The sequence below is a fragment of the Saccopteryx leptura genome, chromosome 4, assembly GCF_036850995.1.
Source record: "Saccopteryx leptura isolate mSacLep1 chromosome 4, mSacLep1_pri_phased_curated, whole genome shotgun sequence".
Classification (NCBI taxonomy): Eukaryota; Metazoa; Chordata; class Mammalia; order Chiroptera; family Emballonuridae; genus Saccopteryx; species Saccopteryx leptura.
In genome coordinates this window covers 151,496,706-151,512,441 of record NC_089506.1, presented here as the reverse complement: position 1 = coordinate 151,512,441, position 15,736 = coordinate 151,496,706, and the positions used below count along the sequence as shown (strand labels likewise).

Here is a 15,736-nt window from a genome sequence, read left to right as displayed (position 1 = left end):
GGGTTCAGAAATCAGGTCAGATTCCGGAATTGTTCATTCTGAGATGTGAGCTCTCTTACACCTTTATACCTTCACTCCTCCTGGCCAAAACATTTGTCCATCAGGGCACAAGTATCAGAATCTGAGCTTCCGCTTTGCGGTCACCTGCATACTCACACAGGTCCCTACTGCTGGCTCCTCTCCCTCCTCCACTTCCCTTTATATCCTGAAATATTCATGGGCTCCCTGTATCCCTTTAATATATAGGCATGTATCAAGATTATTCAAGTTTAAAAATGTGAGAGGGGGACAAATAAAAGAATTCAAGCCCTGAAGAATACCATCACTCATACAGAACCTTTCTTTTTATTTTAGGACAGTGAAAAAAAGGGATTTATAAATAAAATCTATGCCATCCAGGAGGTATGCATCAGTGTCCAGAACATCCTGGATGAAGTGGCTTCCTTTGGCGAAAGGATCAAGAAGTAAGTGATGCTGACATGTGAGCCAGGGCTTTCCGGGGACAGAGTCCATTTGTTTCTCAGAGGGTGAAACGCCACATTCTTTTTGGCAGGGGACACTCCTTCTGGGTGATCTATTGTTCAGTTTCATCATTATTTACTTGGTTCCTGCCAGTCTTTGGTTTCATGAAAGTTCTGTCAGTTTTCTTCCTGAAATTTAGAACATATTGGTTGAAAAGAAGTCATACTTGTAGCTTTGAAGAAATAACACCGTCCTAAATTTTAGCACATTTTCACAGGAAAAGACTTTGTTCTTAAACAGAATATGAAATTGTGATAGAAAAAAAAATTAACCAAGTAAAATGAGGATTTCACGTAACCAAGACACACTTTTATTATTGGTTGAATTGTATTTTTCAGTTACTCTAAAACTTTTTAAAAATCGTATTATATATCGCACCCTGTCAAAATATACTTTCAAATTTGTCCTTATATAGCTGAGACAATTTTAGATGAAATAAACTAGTGCTTTGTCATTTAGAAAATGCACAGAATTAAAAAGATATATTTTTAAAGAATCTCCCTTTCGCCTGACCAGGCGGTGGCGCAATGGATAGAGCATTGGACTGGGATGTTGAGGACCCAGGTTCGAGACCCCGAGGTCGCCAGCTTGAGCAAGGGCTCATTGGGTTGGAGCAAGGCTCACCAGCTTGAGCCCAAGGTGGCTGGCTCGAGCAAGGCATTACTTGCTCTGCTGTAGCCCCCCCTGGTCAAGGCACATATGAGAAAGCAATCAATGAACTAAGGTGTCGCAACAAAGAATTGATGTTTCTCATCTCTCTCCTTTCCTGTCTGTCTATCCCTATCCATCCCTCTCTCTGACTCTGTCTCTGCCACACACACACACACACACACACACACACACACACAAAATCTCCCTTTTCTGAATTTATTTTTAAAATAAATAGCTTCATTGATATCTAATGGAAAATCAAGAAACTTATTCTCAATTTTATATTATTGTATTTTACTTAAAATAATTTCTTTTAATAATACTTTTGAAAACAATGGTTGAATTATAAAGACACTAAGGTGATTTACAACTGATTCTCAGTAAACACTGTACTAGGCCCCACACCACTGCACTGAGTAAAACTGTCTCATAATGAGCGCTGACTGGTCTGCTCTAGAAGAGTGTGTACATCTGATGAAGTCAGTCCTTTCTCAGCCTCACGTATCCATTCAGTGTTTGTTTTTCATAACAAAAAGTGTTCTGTAGATTTGGCTCCTTGGGATGCCAAAGAATTGAGAATTTGAGAACAGATTAAACTACAGGTGTGAGTCATTCACCTGGTGCCTTTTATGTCTCATGATATAATATATCTTATTTCATGTAACTTCTAATACATTTCCACACGTGCATAGATGCTGAACTTCCACTTCCTCATATTAGACAGAACAGCCTCCCTCTTACCTGAACATGCCTCTAAGCAAGTCTCAGACTTATGAAAACTGATTCCCACACCCTTTCTTTCCTTCTCCCTCTGGATATTTTTCTTTCTCCATCTCTGAGAACGTTCCCCTGCTTTCCACACCTGACGCAGCTTCTCACTTATACCAGAAAACCCTGGGTGGTAGGAGACTTCAGACAGGTGCTTGGCTGGAATACATCATGGCCAGTTGAAGAATATGATCAGATCCTGGCTGTGGACCAGCCTTGGAGTAAACAGGGTTTTAGAGCTTTCCAGGGATATCGTAGTGATATAGGTTAAGAACAGGCTGAGGTACAGGAGCATGGAATAGGATCCAGTGAGTCTTGTAAGAGACATCTTTTCTGCATAATAATCTTTTGAATATTAAAAATTCCCCTAGGGCCCTGGCCGGTTGGCTCAGTGTAGAGCGTCGGCCTGGCGTGCGTGAGTCCCGGGTTCGATTCCTGGCCAGGGCACACAGGAGAAGCGCCCATCTGCTTCTCCACCCCTCCCCCTCTCCTTCCTCTCTGTCTCTCTCTTCCCCTCCCGCAGCCAAGGCTCCACTGGAGCAAAGTTGGCCCGGGCGCTGAGGATGGCTCTGTGGCCTCTGCCTCAGGCGCTAGAATGCCTCTGGTTGCAACAGAGCATCACCCCCTGGTGGGCATGCTGGGTGGATCCCGGTCGGGCGCATGCGGGAGTCTGTCTGACTGCCTCCCCGTTTCCAACTTCAGGAAAAAAAAAAATTCCCCTAGGGTCACATGTAATAGAATGCATCTATCCGGAAAGCAGGTTCAGAAGCATCAGAAAGTGAAAAGCCTCTATAATTGCATCTTGTTACTATTCATTACAGCACTTTCTTGAATTGCATCGCGCACGTGTGTGTGTGTGTTTGGGGGAGGTCACATTCTAGATTTAGATTTTATATTGCACTGCAGAAATAGAAAAAGGCAGTACTATTTTCTCTGACATTAACTACACTGGTAAGGATTCTTTGATATTTATTCTTCTAAGAGGAGAAAGAACACAGGGAGCCCATCAGTGAAGCTGCCCAGAAGGAGGGTTTGCTGAGTGAAGAGCCAGTGCCCTCGCACATGGAACAGTGTGATGGATGGCTCTGAGCTGAGCCATGAGAGAGCAAGCAGACCCTCAGCCGTCTGTTCTCTCCACAAGCAGCAAAAACAGGGGAAGCACAGGTGTCAGTGAGGGAAGGAAGGCGTGATCCTTCACCTGGCAACTGTTGCAGGACGCTCACTCTGGCCACGGGAGGACAAAGACAGGAGAGCCAGACCCTGAGAGTAACTGAAAACAAGACAACCAGATTGATCCAAACTTTGGTTCTTTAAAAAAAAAAAGAAAAGAAAAAGAAAGGGAAATATTTGACCTAGAGGGACACAAGAAGCAAGCTATATGCTACAAAGCTGAGGAATAACTCCTGCTATGTTGAGACACAGTATAGGAAGAAATAAAAAAACACTAACATTTATCCACATCTTGTACAACTTCATATTTTTCTTAAGTATTTTTAGGGGCCTCCTCACCTCTTGATAAGATACCAGATTGCTAACGTGTTAATATCTCATTCAGTACTTTCAACTGGACGGTCCCATTCTTAAGCTGGCTGGCCATCGTAGCCCTCTGTGTGTTCACAGTCATCCTGTACTTCATTCCACTGAGATACATTGTACTTGTCTGGGGTAAGTAAAGCTTTCTTTTTTTATTTTTATTTTAAACTGTCTTAGCTGCTAAGAACAAACTATTTTTAAAGGATGAATTATACTGTCAGTAGTTCCTATATTTATGATCATGAAGCTACTCCATGATGCAGAGAGACAGGTCGGTTAAAAATGACAACAATATGAAGATTTAGGTCTACCAAAATGCATTTTTCTTATCTGGCACCATAGGCTCCATCCTACTATACACATGTAGTTGTGCAGATTCTTCATACATCAAAGAGTACCTTACCTTTGTCTAGATAGTGCTCTGATTTATTTTCATCACTTATATGTAAACAGGCATTTTGATCCATATGGTGCATTTAGGACAAGATGCACTGTGTGATAGTCCTTTGTCTTGTGTGGACGTGCCTGTAAACACAGTACCATATATACACAGTACCATATATACACAGTACCATATATACATAGTACCATCCCTATGGCCACCTGTTTAAGAGGTCACAGTTAGAATGTCAACAGTTTTCAGGTACCACATTTTAGCCTTCTTCATAGTTCATAGTTTTTCCCCCTTATCTGTCGAAATTCTTGGTTTTTAATTCAACTGTAAAATTCAATTCTTAATTTCCAAGACTGACTGACATAAAACTACTCTATCATTGATTAGAAGTAGAAGTCTGTACTTGACCCTGGCCTCCATGTACTTAAGATTGCTACACCTACAGAAAATGCAAAGAACCAAAATTGGTCTTACCTTCAGATTATTACACTATGCTTACACTGACAGCAAAAAGATCAAACAGAATGTTTTGCTCTTTTCTTTTAAAGGCTTTAAAGTAGTAGGCTGGAATAAAGTGAGAAAGGGTCTAAGACAGTGGTTCTCAAAGTGTGTACCCTACAAGATTTCCAGAAGTACCCTATGGTATTTCAGAGAAATATGTGCCTGTTGGGAATCAAAACACCAACAGGTTTTTGGAGTTTAGATTTTTGGGGGACAGAGGTGTGAATTGGCTGTAAACTGATAGTCTGCCCAACTCCCCACCTCACTTGCCTGATTAGGTTGCAAAAGGCTGTTAAGCTGTAGTGCTGGATTATTTGTTACCCCTCATGTCCCCCGAAAAGACTGGATCAAGTTTCTTCTATCCTTTGTTTGGTGTAAAGTTAAGATGATATGTATGGTGGGGGTTTTCTACACTCAACACAATTAAGAGTAAAAAGAGAGAAATTCTTCAATGTATTGATGAGGAAATGAGAGTTTGCCTTTCAAATATATGCCCAAACATTGAAGAAATTGCTAGGACACATCAGGCTCATGTTTCTCATAAACACAAGAATGAAAAAACAACATATTTGCACGGGGACCTGCCGAATTTACTAAATCTTACTAAGAATGTATCTATATATATAAAAAGATAACTTTTTAAATATTTTTAACCCCTCTTTTTTACAAATTCTGAAAAGCATAACTCAAAAAATGTAACATAAAAATGTTTTTTAATGCCAGAATAAATTTAATTTTGTCATATTTATTTTGTTTAATTACCATAAAAGCATGCTTGGACTTTATATTTTTTTCTTTAATATTTTACTTATTAACATATTTCTCAAAAATTTGTATATAGTGCGCCTACAATTGTTTGTAGGATTTTAAATGCACACCAACTTCAAAAAGTTTGAGAACCACTGGTCTAAGAGCTTCACACCCTCCAGTTGTAAGATTCCTAATTGTGGCCTATCTTTTCATATCCTGAGTAATCCCTCTTACTCCTTACCATAACTGACATTGCCTTTGTATCTAAGGTAGGGAGAGAAAGGTAGAGGGAATAGTAATTATTTTTCTCTCTCATTCATTTCCATAGTTTAAGGAAACAGTTTCAACTAAGACAGTACTTTCACTATGTTAGGGCAGAGGCATTTTCCACTGTGTCTTGTTTCCCTATCGTATGTTCAAGTCCTCATCTTTCATTCCTTCCCTGATATTTGAAACAGATGCTGTTTTAGTGAAGGAATTAGGGTAAGGCATTAGGTGTGGTGGTTTATTACTCTAACCAACCTCGGGTCAGACCTGCCATCTCAGTTGTGATAGGTGGTGAACCCCTGGTTTTGTTTCCCCAGGTTCTTGGAAACTGGAGCCCACAGCAGACATCTGGCTCTGTAACTTGGGGTGGCCTCACTGGCTAGCTGTCTTAAGTGTAATTTTCAGAGTGTGTTTGGGCCTCCTGTTTCATCCAACTAAATAAAACAAGAACAGTATTCCTTTAGTGGCAGGTGATTGCTGAAATATTAACCAGAAATATCAGATGGGTCTCACATGGGAACACAAGGACCAAAATCATGATTGCAGAAGAAAATTATTTTGCTGCATACCATAAAGAGCCAAGATGTTCTAATTTATGGCCCAGATTTTTACCAGATTTCATATACAGCTGTTTATTTATGTATTTTTACAGGTATATGTTTGGTAATTTAAGTGCAATATAAACTTAATAGAAAAGATTTATCCCAATGAAATTCTACATTTTACCACACAATATGCAGGATACTTCTAGTTTTATACATTATTTTGACATTGCTAGCTCATTAAATTTTTTGTTTGTTTGTATAGTAGCTCCAGTTTCACCTGCATTGACCTCTTAGCCACACCGACTCTTCAGGTTGTACAGAGGATTAACTGTTGAATAATTTAGTATGGGTAGATGTTGTTTGTCTCTAATGGTTCTTGGATGTTCTAATCCAAGAAGTGATCCAAGTCAGTCAATCATGGCAGTATCTTTTGCCAGAATTAAATGTAAAACTGGTTTTTAAAACTCCCAATGCCAGAGATGTAGAAATAGAAACATATTTTTTCTTGTGATGAGAATTTTTAAGGTGTAGTCTTAGAAAATTTCAAATATGCAATACAGTATTAACAATAGTCACCATGCTGTTAGAGCCCCATGACTGACTCATTTTATAACTGGACATTTGTATCATATGACGTCATTCACCCACCAGCCAACTCCCTCTTCTAGCAGCCACCATGCTGTTCTCTATATCTAGGAGCTCGTTTTTGTTTTAGATTCCACATGCAAGTGAAATCATATGGTATTTGTTTATCTCTCAATTATTTCACTTAATATAATGCTGTCAAGGTCCATCCATATAGTTACAAAACAGCAAGATTTCATTCTATTTTTATGGCTGAATAACCTTCCATTTGATATATATATATATATATATATAATATTTTCTTTATTGATTCATCCATCAGTGGACACTGATTGTTTCCATATCTTGGTTATTGTAAAAAATACTGAATGAACATGCAGTATACATATATTTTTAAGTTACTGTTTACATTTTCTTTAGATAAATACTCAGAAATGAAATTACTTGATAATATTGTAATTCCATTTTTAATTTTTTGAGGAACCTTCACACTGTTTTCCATAGTGGCTGTACCAATTTATGATCCCACCAACAGTGCACAAAGATTTTCTTTTCTCTACATCCTTGCCAACACTTGTCTTTTTTTTTTATATAATAATACCTATTCTAACAGGTGATATGTCAATATGATTTTGATCTGCATTTCTATGATAATTAGTTATGTTGAACATTTTTTCATATACCTGTTGGTCATCTGCATGTCTCCTTTGAAAAAATGTCTATTCAGATTTTAGCTCAAAGAAGATATACAAATGGACAACAGGTACGTGAAAAGTTACTCAACATCACTACACATTAGGGAACTGTAAATTAAAATCACAATGAGGTATCACCTCACACCTGGTAGAATGGCTATTGTCAAAAGGACAAGAAATTTAAAATGCTGGTGTGGATATGGAGAAACGGAATCCTGTGCATTACTGGTAAGACTGTAAATTAGGGCCCTGGCTGGTTGGCTCAGCGGTAGAGTGTCGGCCTGGCGTGCGGGGGACCCGGGTTCGATTCCCGGCCAGGGCACATAGGATAAGCGCCCATTTGCTTCTCCACCCCCCCCCTCCTTCCTCTCTGTCTCTCTTTTCCCCTCCCGCAGCCGAGGCTCCATTGGAGCAGGGATGGCCCGGGCGCTGGAGATGGCTCCTTGGCCTCTGCCCCGGGCGCTAGAGTGGCTCTGGTCGCGGCAGAGCGACGCCCGGAGGGGCAGAGCGTCGCCCCTGGTGGGCGTGCCGGGTGGATCCCGGTCGGGCACATGCGGGAGTCTGTCTGACTGTCCCTCCCCGTTTCCGGCTTCAGAAAAATACAAAAACAACAAAAACAACAAAGACTGTAAATTAGTACAAACACTATGGAAGCGGTATGGAGGTTTTCCAAAAATTAAAAATAGACCTATCACATAACACAGCAATTCCACTTCTGGGTATTTATCCAGAGAAATCCAAAACACTAATTTGAAAAGGTACATGAGCCCCTTTGTCCACTGCAGTACAGTGGTACCTTGAGATATGAATTTAATTCGTTCTGTACTCGATCTCGTACGTCAGTCAACTCGTATATCAAACTGCCGATACTGGACCTGTGTGCCAACACGCCAACTAGCGGCAGCTTCCCGAATCACGACTCGTATCTCGGAATTTTGCTTGGTTCTCGAACAAAAATACGGATCAAGTCGCAGCTTGTATCTTAAAAAAAACGTATATTGGTCTGTTCGTATCTCAAGGTACCACTGTATTATTTACAATAACCAAGATATGGAAGCAACCCAAGTGTCCATCAGTAGATATATGAGTAAAGAAGATGTACATGTATACGATGGAATATTACTGAGCCGTAAAAAAGAATAGCCTTACTATCTGCAATAACATGGATGGACCTAGAGGGTATTAGGTTAAGTGAAATACTGTAATACTGCTGTCTTATATACAGGAAACTTAAGGGAACAGATCCTAAAAGTTCTCATCTCAAGAAATATTTTTCCTTTTTATTGTATACATACGAGATGAAAGATGTTAAGTAAACCTATTATAACCATTTTATAATTTATGTAAATCAAACCACCCGTTGTACACCTTAAACTTTTATAGTAAAGTATGTCAATTATTTCTCAATAAAATTGGAAGAAAAAATGATGTTTTGGGGGCTCATCTCTTAGGCATAAGTCTTAAAAGTTGAGGTTGCCTGATGTGAGGTTTCAATCCTTTGCTCCTCTAGGAGAAGTTCTGGATTGGAGATTCCTCCAGACTGTGGGGTGCTGTCCTGGGGATGGGTTTTATTTTGACATTGTGCCTCTGATTCTCCTACCTGCTCCGATATGGGCCTTTTCTTGTTTGTCCAATGTGTAGTCATCACTCAGCAACTCTTTAGGGTTTTTTTTCAGAGTTAAGTTGTTCCATAAGCAGTTGGAGCTTTGGTGTGTTCATGGGAGGAGGTGAGTTCAGGATCCTCATATGTTGCAATCTTCAAAGCTTTTTATTTTTTTAAGCTAGTGGTAAATCCTTTCTCGTTTAAAGTCATTTTGAAATAAAATCAAGGTCAAGAGTCATCTAAACATGAAGCTTGCATTAACAGTGACATGCCCCTCCCCCCACCACACACATTCAAAAAATAAAAAAGGTTATCTTTTGAAAAAGAAAATACTAATAAGTAGGACTTCTTGTCTTAAAAACAAGCCCAATCCAAAATGTAGGACGACAGACTTCATCCTAGATGGACACTAAAGGCCTGAGGGAGGAAGCCAATAAGAACATCGTGCATTCCTGCCAGGTGCCTCTTATTTCCCAAGTAGACTTTTCTTTTTCTGCAAAGGAAGCTACTGAAGTACAAAAAGAGCAGCCATTAGGCTGGGAAGGAGGGAAGAAAGGGACAAAAAGGAGAAGGAAATGAATCAGGAAGAATGGGAAGGAGGGAGAAAACTGGTTTTATTGGTGTATGCAGTAAATGCTAAAGGCAGCATAACCTAGATCTCTGAATCACTTAAATACATTGGCCAGAAATGTGTTTTCTGTAACTCCAAACATTGGAAATTTTAATTCTGTTTGATCTTTCACTTTTTCAGGCATCAATAAATTTACTAAAAAGCTTCGGTGTCCCTATGCAATTGACAACAACGAACTACTTGACTTCCTTTCCAGAGTCCCTTCAGATGTACAAGTGGTATGTAGATTTCATTATTATTACTACTATTTCAATGTAATGTAGTACAGGTATTGGTTTTTAATTTTTATATCCTTTTAATTTCAAAGGTTTTAGAAGAGACAGTTAAAGCTAATGAAACTGTAGCAGATTTTGTCACTCAGAAATGTAGCCCACTTGGGGTGCTAACCTAGAAGAATTTATAGAGAAGGAATGAGGGGGGGTTGCAAAGAACCTACGAGAGCTGTCAGGGACTAATCTCCAAGGAAGGTTTAGCTGGAGTCTGTGAAGCAAAGTCACCACTCCCTGAAGGGAGGAAATAGGAATATTAGCAAAAGCAAAGTATGCCAGTGGACATTTGGGAGAAAAACACTGCTTTGCACAGCTCGAATGAATTAAATTAATTTTAAAGATGCATATTCTGGAGTTGGTTGGGGGGCAGGGGTAGTGGTTCCCATCTTTTTGAAGACTGGGCCACATTTCAATTCTTTAAAATCCTTTGAGGTTAATTAATGCCCATTAACTCTCAACTATTTTCAGAATAAAATGAGAAATCTTAAAGCTGAGTTACAGTGATACCTTTTTCCTTTGTTGCAGTTGAGTTTTTGATTTAGTATCAGACATGAGTGGGTTGGATGGAGATTAAACCTATATTAAATAAACAAACACTAACTTGCAAAGAACCATTATCCGTCCCTTCAGAATAGAGGGAGAGGTTTTGCTTTTAATGGAATGTCTCATGGACAGTGAAGACCCCAGTCTGATACTAAATTTCTCATCAGGGCTCTCATGTAGTTTCTGGCAGCCCTTCCCTTCTGACTCTGTATCATTCTATTGTTTCCTGCACCCCAGCTGCAGATCTCAGACAGCTTCCAGAGTGAGCACTTTTTCCCTCCAAGCAGTCTTTCATTCCTTTGCTTTTCCTTCCTTTGCCAGAAAGTGGCCACCTGACCGTCTTTCTCTGAACTCTGTTTAAACAGGTGCAATACCAAGAACTGAAACCAGATCCCTCCCATAGCCCATGTAAAAGGAAGAAAAACAATCTTGGCTAGCCAGCTCCCAGCACTGAGAGGACCAGCATCTGTTTGGGAAGATAAAAGAAAAAGCCTTCAAGCCTCTGCAGCATTTCCTTTCTTCCTGCTTTTTATTTGTCCCCCCTCCTTCTATCATGATCGAGAGAATTTGTAAATAGTGTACAAGGGCATATGTCTCTGAAAATATACTTCCACTGCACAGAATCAATTTGATAAAGGTTTACTTACTGCTGTGTGAAAGCCTTGTTAGCTGTGGATAATAATATAACACATTGGAACAGCAAATACAAGAATGGTAACACTGGGAGAAACATACTTCTCTAATCACAAGTGGAAGAACCAGATTAGATTAAATGCTTTGCTCTGATTAAATTGACATAACATGTGAATGTCCACTTGCTTTTAAAGTTTTTTTAAAATGTAACCTTTTTTTTAAAATTGGAAAAGTAATCCATTGCAGTTTTCTATGTTTCTGTACATTTCAAAAGGGAGGGTGGAGTCCCAAAATGTGAATAGTGGAACAAATGCATTTCAACTAACATAAAGTCTGATTTCAGATCCTGATGTTCCTACCTTAGCAAAGTATTTAGCTATGACATGGCTGATTTTAAGCTAATGAGTAAAGGTACATTCAACCCATCGGACAAATCTTCTATACTCTGAAATCCTACAAAAAAAACTTCCAAAGCTTCCATCATTCCATCTACAATCTTGAAATCTCTACAGGATTACACATAAATACTGCCAGGTTTCTAAATGATTGCCTATCTGAATTTTTATACCTACCACTACTTTAATTTCTATCAAGTTAGCAAATTAGCAAAATACCAGTAGTCAAACATACTAGCAAACTAAATCCATATTGCTTTTGGTGTCAGATTATACCTCCGTGTATCTAAAAATATTTAAACTCAAGTGTTCTCAAGGAGAAAATGTATCTGCTTTCTCATTAAGTTACTGAAATGCTTTAGTGAAGAGTATGATTTTTGTTATTAGTGTGAATTTTATGTAGAGGAGAATGCAGTGTGCTAAGTGATATGCCAGTGTTTCATTACATTCATTTATAGAAAAAAAATCATTCTTGATAATATGAATGCATGAAAACCTATTTTGTAAAATAAACTGCTTATAGGGAAGGGGAGTTTGCCTTTAAAAATGTTTCACTACTTACTACAGAATCTATATTTAAAAATTGCATTTCCAAGACTCATATGGTAGTTTTTCTACCTAACTCTCTATTATATCAAGGGATTATACCTCTGGAAAAAGAAAGAATTCGGTGAGAATGTCTTACTTCCCCATGACTTGGTAGGGGATTAAGCTTGGTTGAAATTGCTACAGACAATGTTTTGCACTACTTTGTTAATAATAGACTGGGATAAGGTGAAGGTGGGGGTTATGTTGGGAAAATGTAGAAAAGCTAGAAGATATATATATTTCACTCTAAATATACTTTACAAATAAATTTAATCTCATCAAAGCTAATTTTTAAAGTATTTTATTTTAAAGCTATGTTGTTAAATACTATTTCTTATGAAAGAACTATTTTGATCTGTTTATATACTATGGTTGAAAGAATGTCAATTAAATCCCTTTCTACAGAAAGGCTTTGACCTCAATATGCTCTATTTAGTGCATCATGTTTGTAATGACTTGCTTACATCTGCATACCATCACTGTTTGTCACTAAGACAAAGTACTCCATGAAGTTGATGTTACTACAGAAAGTTTATTGATAGGATAATCTGTTTGAAATAACTTTGATTACATCTTGTGTGAGATTTATGTTTCACGTTGACACTGTCTACTCAAATGTCTACAAGCCTGATATCTATGACCTCAGATGTACCTATGGATAGTAACCATTAACAGATGACTAGATTCTGTTTTTCTCATTCTATGAAATTTCAGATGTTTAGTTCAATGGTAATGTCGACTATACATTCATGACATTAAATACAAAAAAAAACTTTTCTAAGTATACTCAGTACTCTTGTTCTTTTGGTGGCTGAGAGAGGAGTGATGGAGGATTGTGTGCATATTCTTACAAATGACACTTAGAAACTCAGGTTTGGTTTGGACAAACAAGGCTTTCCCTGAAACTTATACTGTTGTACAAAATGAATACCTTCAGAGGGGTGAGCATCCAGCAAAGCTGAATGAGGAGTAAGAACTATCTTGAGGCCAGGAAATTGATATTCAGAGGAATCTTCACTGTTTTTTAGAAACAACTACATTGACAGGCTAAAAACTAGAGACTATGTCTAATAGAATTGTAACGATTTCTTTCCCTATGTGAGGGGTTTACAAAACTGCTTAACTTAAATTTTGAGAGACTTTGCCATGTAAATATTTCAAGATATCTTTACTTAAAAGATTGGAAGTCTGACACCTATTTAGACCGCTAAATACAGTAGTTATGTGAACTACTAAATATATTCCTCAGTATCTTTTAGTGAATAGATTCATTGAAGGTCATTCATATTCTAAACTATGATAATTCATAAGGAATGCATATTTTAACTTTTTTCATCTATAAAAAGAACTCAGTACTTCTGGCTCATTTTGGTACTGTTCCATAGACTCAAATTGATAGATTCTGTAAGAATTCCAAATTACTACATTTTTGAACCATTCTATGCACAAGGAGAATCTGAATTGAGGTTCTTTAAATGACTTTACTTTGTAGTATATTTATTGAGTACCTACTGTATAACTTGTTCTGTCACAGGAAATGGTCAACCCAATGATATTATATTTAAAGTCAAATCTGGAGCTAAAGTATAGTGAGAGTAAAATTTAATTGACATGTTTCTAAAAGTATCTTTTATAGAATTTAATCAGTATTTAAAAGCAAAGAAAACTTTAGTAGTAAGCTCTCTTATCCAGGAACCATAGGAACCATTTTTTTCATTTTGATCTCAATATCCAAATGTCTTTAATACTAAATGTAATCTACAATTATAATAACGTCTTACTCAGAAGCTAACTACATGTTTATCTTTGACTTTTGTACTCACTTAGCTTAAAAAACAAACCAAAATATATATATAAGGCAGGTGATTCTCCAGATATACAAATCAAGACAGCCACCATTACACTTTGTACAAAAGCCTCAGGTATCAATTAAATTAATGTTTATTTAAGCACTGGGACTTTAAATGTCAAGTGTGAGTTTGAGTATGTGTGTACAGGTGTCTATTCATTTGATTATTAGAGTATCTAGAATCAGCCTTTTCTAGCTGCTCAGTCAAGTATGAATTAAAATCACAAAAAAATAATGTAATGAATACTTACAATGGTGCCATTCCTTTCAATTTTAATTCTCTTTCCCTGGACGACTGGTATAAGTCACTGAAAGAAAAATAAACATCCATTTTTTTGGTGAAAATGTAACCTCTTATACTTCAGTTTTTACATTTGTACTATGGCAGTCACATCCTAAGACTTATTCCAGCTGAATCTGAGATTTAAGAAATATCAAGGAAAATCTCTGTGAGAATATTATGAAAATAAAAATGTCCAAAATTGTCACATGCTAGAGAAACTAACAACCCTGTGTAAAGTTTGCTGAAATTATGTTTTGTGTTTTTCCCATGGGATCTAGGTTATGGCTCCCCACCCCTAAAAGTGAGATTTTTAAAATTTATATTATGGCCTGACTGGGCAGTAGCGCAGTGGATAGAGAGTCGGACTGGGATGTGGAAGGACTCAGGTTCGAGACCCAGAGGTCACCAGAGCTTGAGCGCGGGCTCATCTGGTTTGAACAAAAGCTCACCAGCTTGGACCCAAGGTCGCTGGCTCAAGCAAGGGGTTGCTCGGTCTGCTGAAGGCCCGTGGTCAAGGCACATATGAGGAAGCAATCAATGAACAACTAAGGTGTTGCAGTGCGCAATGAAAAACTAATGATTGATGCTTCTCACCTCTCCGTTTCCTGTCTGTCTGTCTCTGTCTATCCCTCTCTCTGACTCTGTCTCTGAAAAAAAATAAAATAAAATAAAATTTATATTATGGTTGTATCTCCAAATGTCACTGAAAAATTACAGAATTCCATTTTTAAAAGGTAGCGGTAACCATATGGCACTGCTGTTCGGCTCTAGTCAATTAAGTGTTCCTCTAAGCTGAAAGTTTTGTTAGTGTTAAGGAAAACAGAAATAGTTATGAAAGTATCTGTGCCAAACTTTTGCAGTTATAGCAAAAAGTAAAATTGCAATGTAATTCTCCCAGGGAAAAGGAGAGAACCTGTGAGTCAGTGAGCTTATCTGCAGCTCTTCAAAGCACCTCTGACTTTCTCAGGAGGAATGCATCTGATGAGATCCTGAGACCAGAGTGGGCTTGTGGCTGCTGCGAGTTCCACCTGCTAGTCCAGGACAAGCTTCAGTATGTCAGGAGTCAAACTGAGGCAGCATTTTCTTTTGCCAGAGTTAAACGGGCAACAAGTTTAGGGAAAACATTACCTGAGTAGATAAAGGTGTACATCTGGCCCCAACTCTTAACTGTCTCTTGATTATTGGAGACCCATCTGCAATAACACAAGAGAAATCATAGAAACAGCTGGACTACAGAAAAGAGATGAGGAAAAGGAAATGCCAATATTTTTCCCAAGTTCACAGCTCTTCTTTAAATAAAGCTATTCAGAGAACTGGAAACCTTATAACTAACTCTACATCATTCCCACAAAACATTCTTCCTTTATATGGTAGTGATTATGGCAATTACAAAAATCTGTGTGTAACATGTAACCATGGAACCATAGAAAACAATTTACTGGTGTAAAATTTGATAAATAATTTGTAAATATCTATTTTCTACTATACAGAGATGGATGGTTGTGATTTTACTGTCTTTGCTTTACAATGAGGGAGGTAAGTGACCCAAGTTCTGACCCAACCTTACACAATGGCATACCTACCACTTACCTTTGTCCTAGAACTCTTACAAACTTCAGGTTCATTAACATAGAGAACTAGCAAACCACAGTAGGGTTTCTGAAGGACAAGAGAACCCACCTGGGCCTGACCTGTGGTGGCGCAGTGGATAAAGCATCAACCTGGAATGCT

At 38.1% G+C, this 15,736-nt stretch overlaps 1 protein-coding gene across 6 annotated transcripts in view; it reads left to right on the top strand.

Annotated features, from left to right (window-relative positions):
* Positions 1-13,254, top strand: part of MCTP1 (multiple C2 and transmembrane domain containing 1) — a 579,350-nt gene extending 566,096 nt beyond the window's left edge. For all 6 annotated transcript variants that reach the window (XM_066381864.1, XM_066381863.1, XM_066381859.1 and 3 more), the window contains 4 exons: positions 355-464; positions 3,497-3,606; positions 9,566-9,663; positions 10,623-13,254. In XM_066381864.1, the coding sequence (XP_066237961.1) occupies positions 355-464; positions 3,497-3,606; positions 9,566-9,663; positions 10,623-10,694 (390 nt within the window). In that variant the 3' untranslated portion in view covers positions 10,695-13,254. The remainder of the gene's footprint in view (positions 1-354; positions 465-3,496; positions 3,607-9,565; positions 9,664-10,622) is intronic.
* The last annotated feature ends 2,482 nt before the right edge of the window (positions 13,255-15,736 follow it).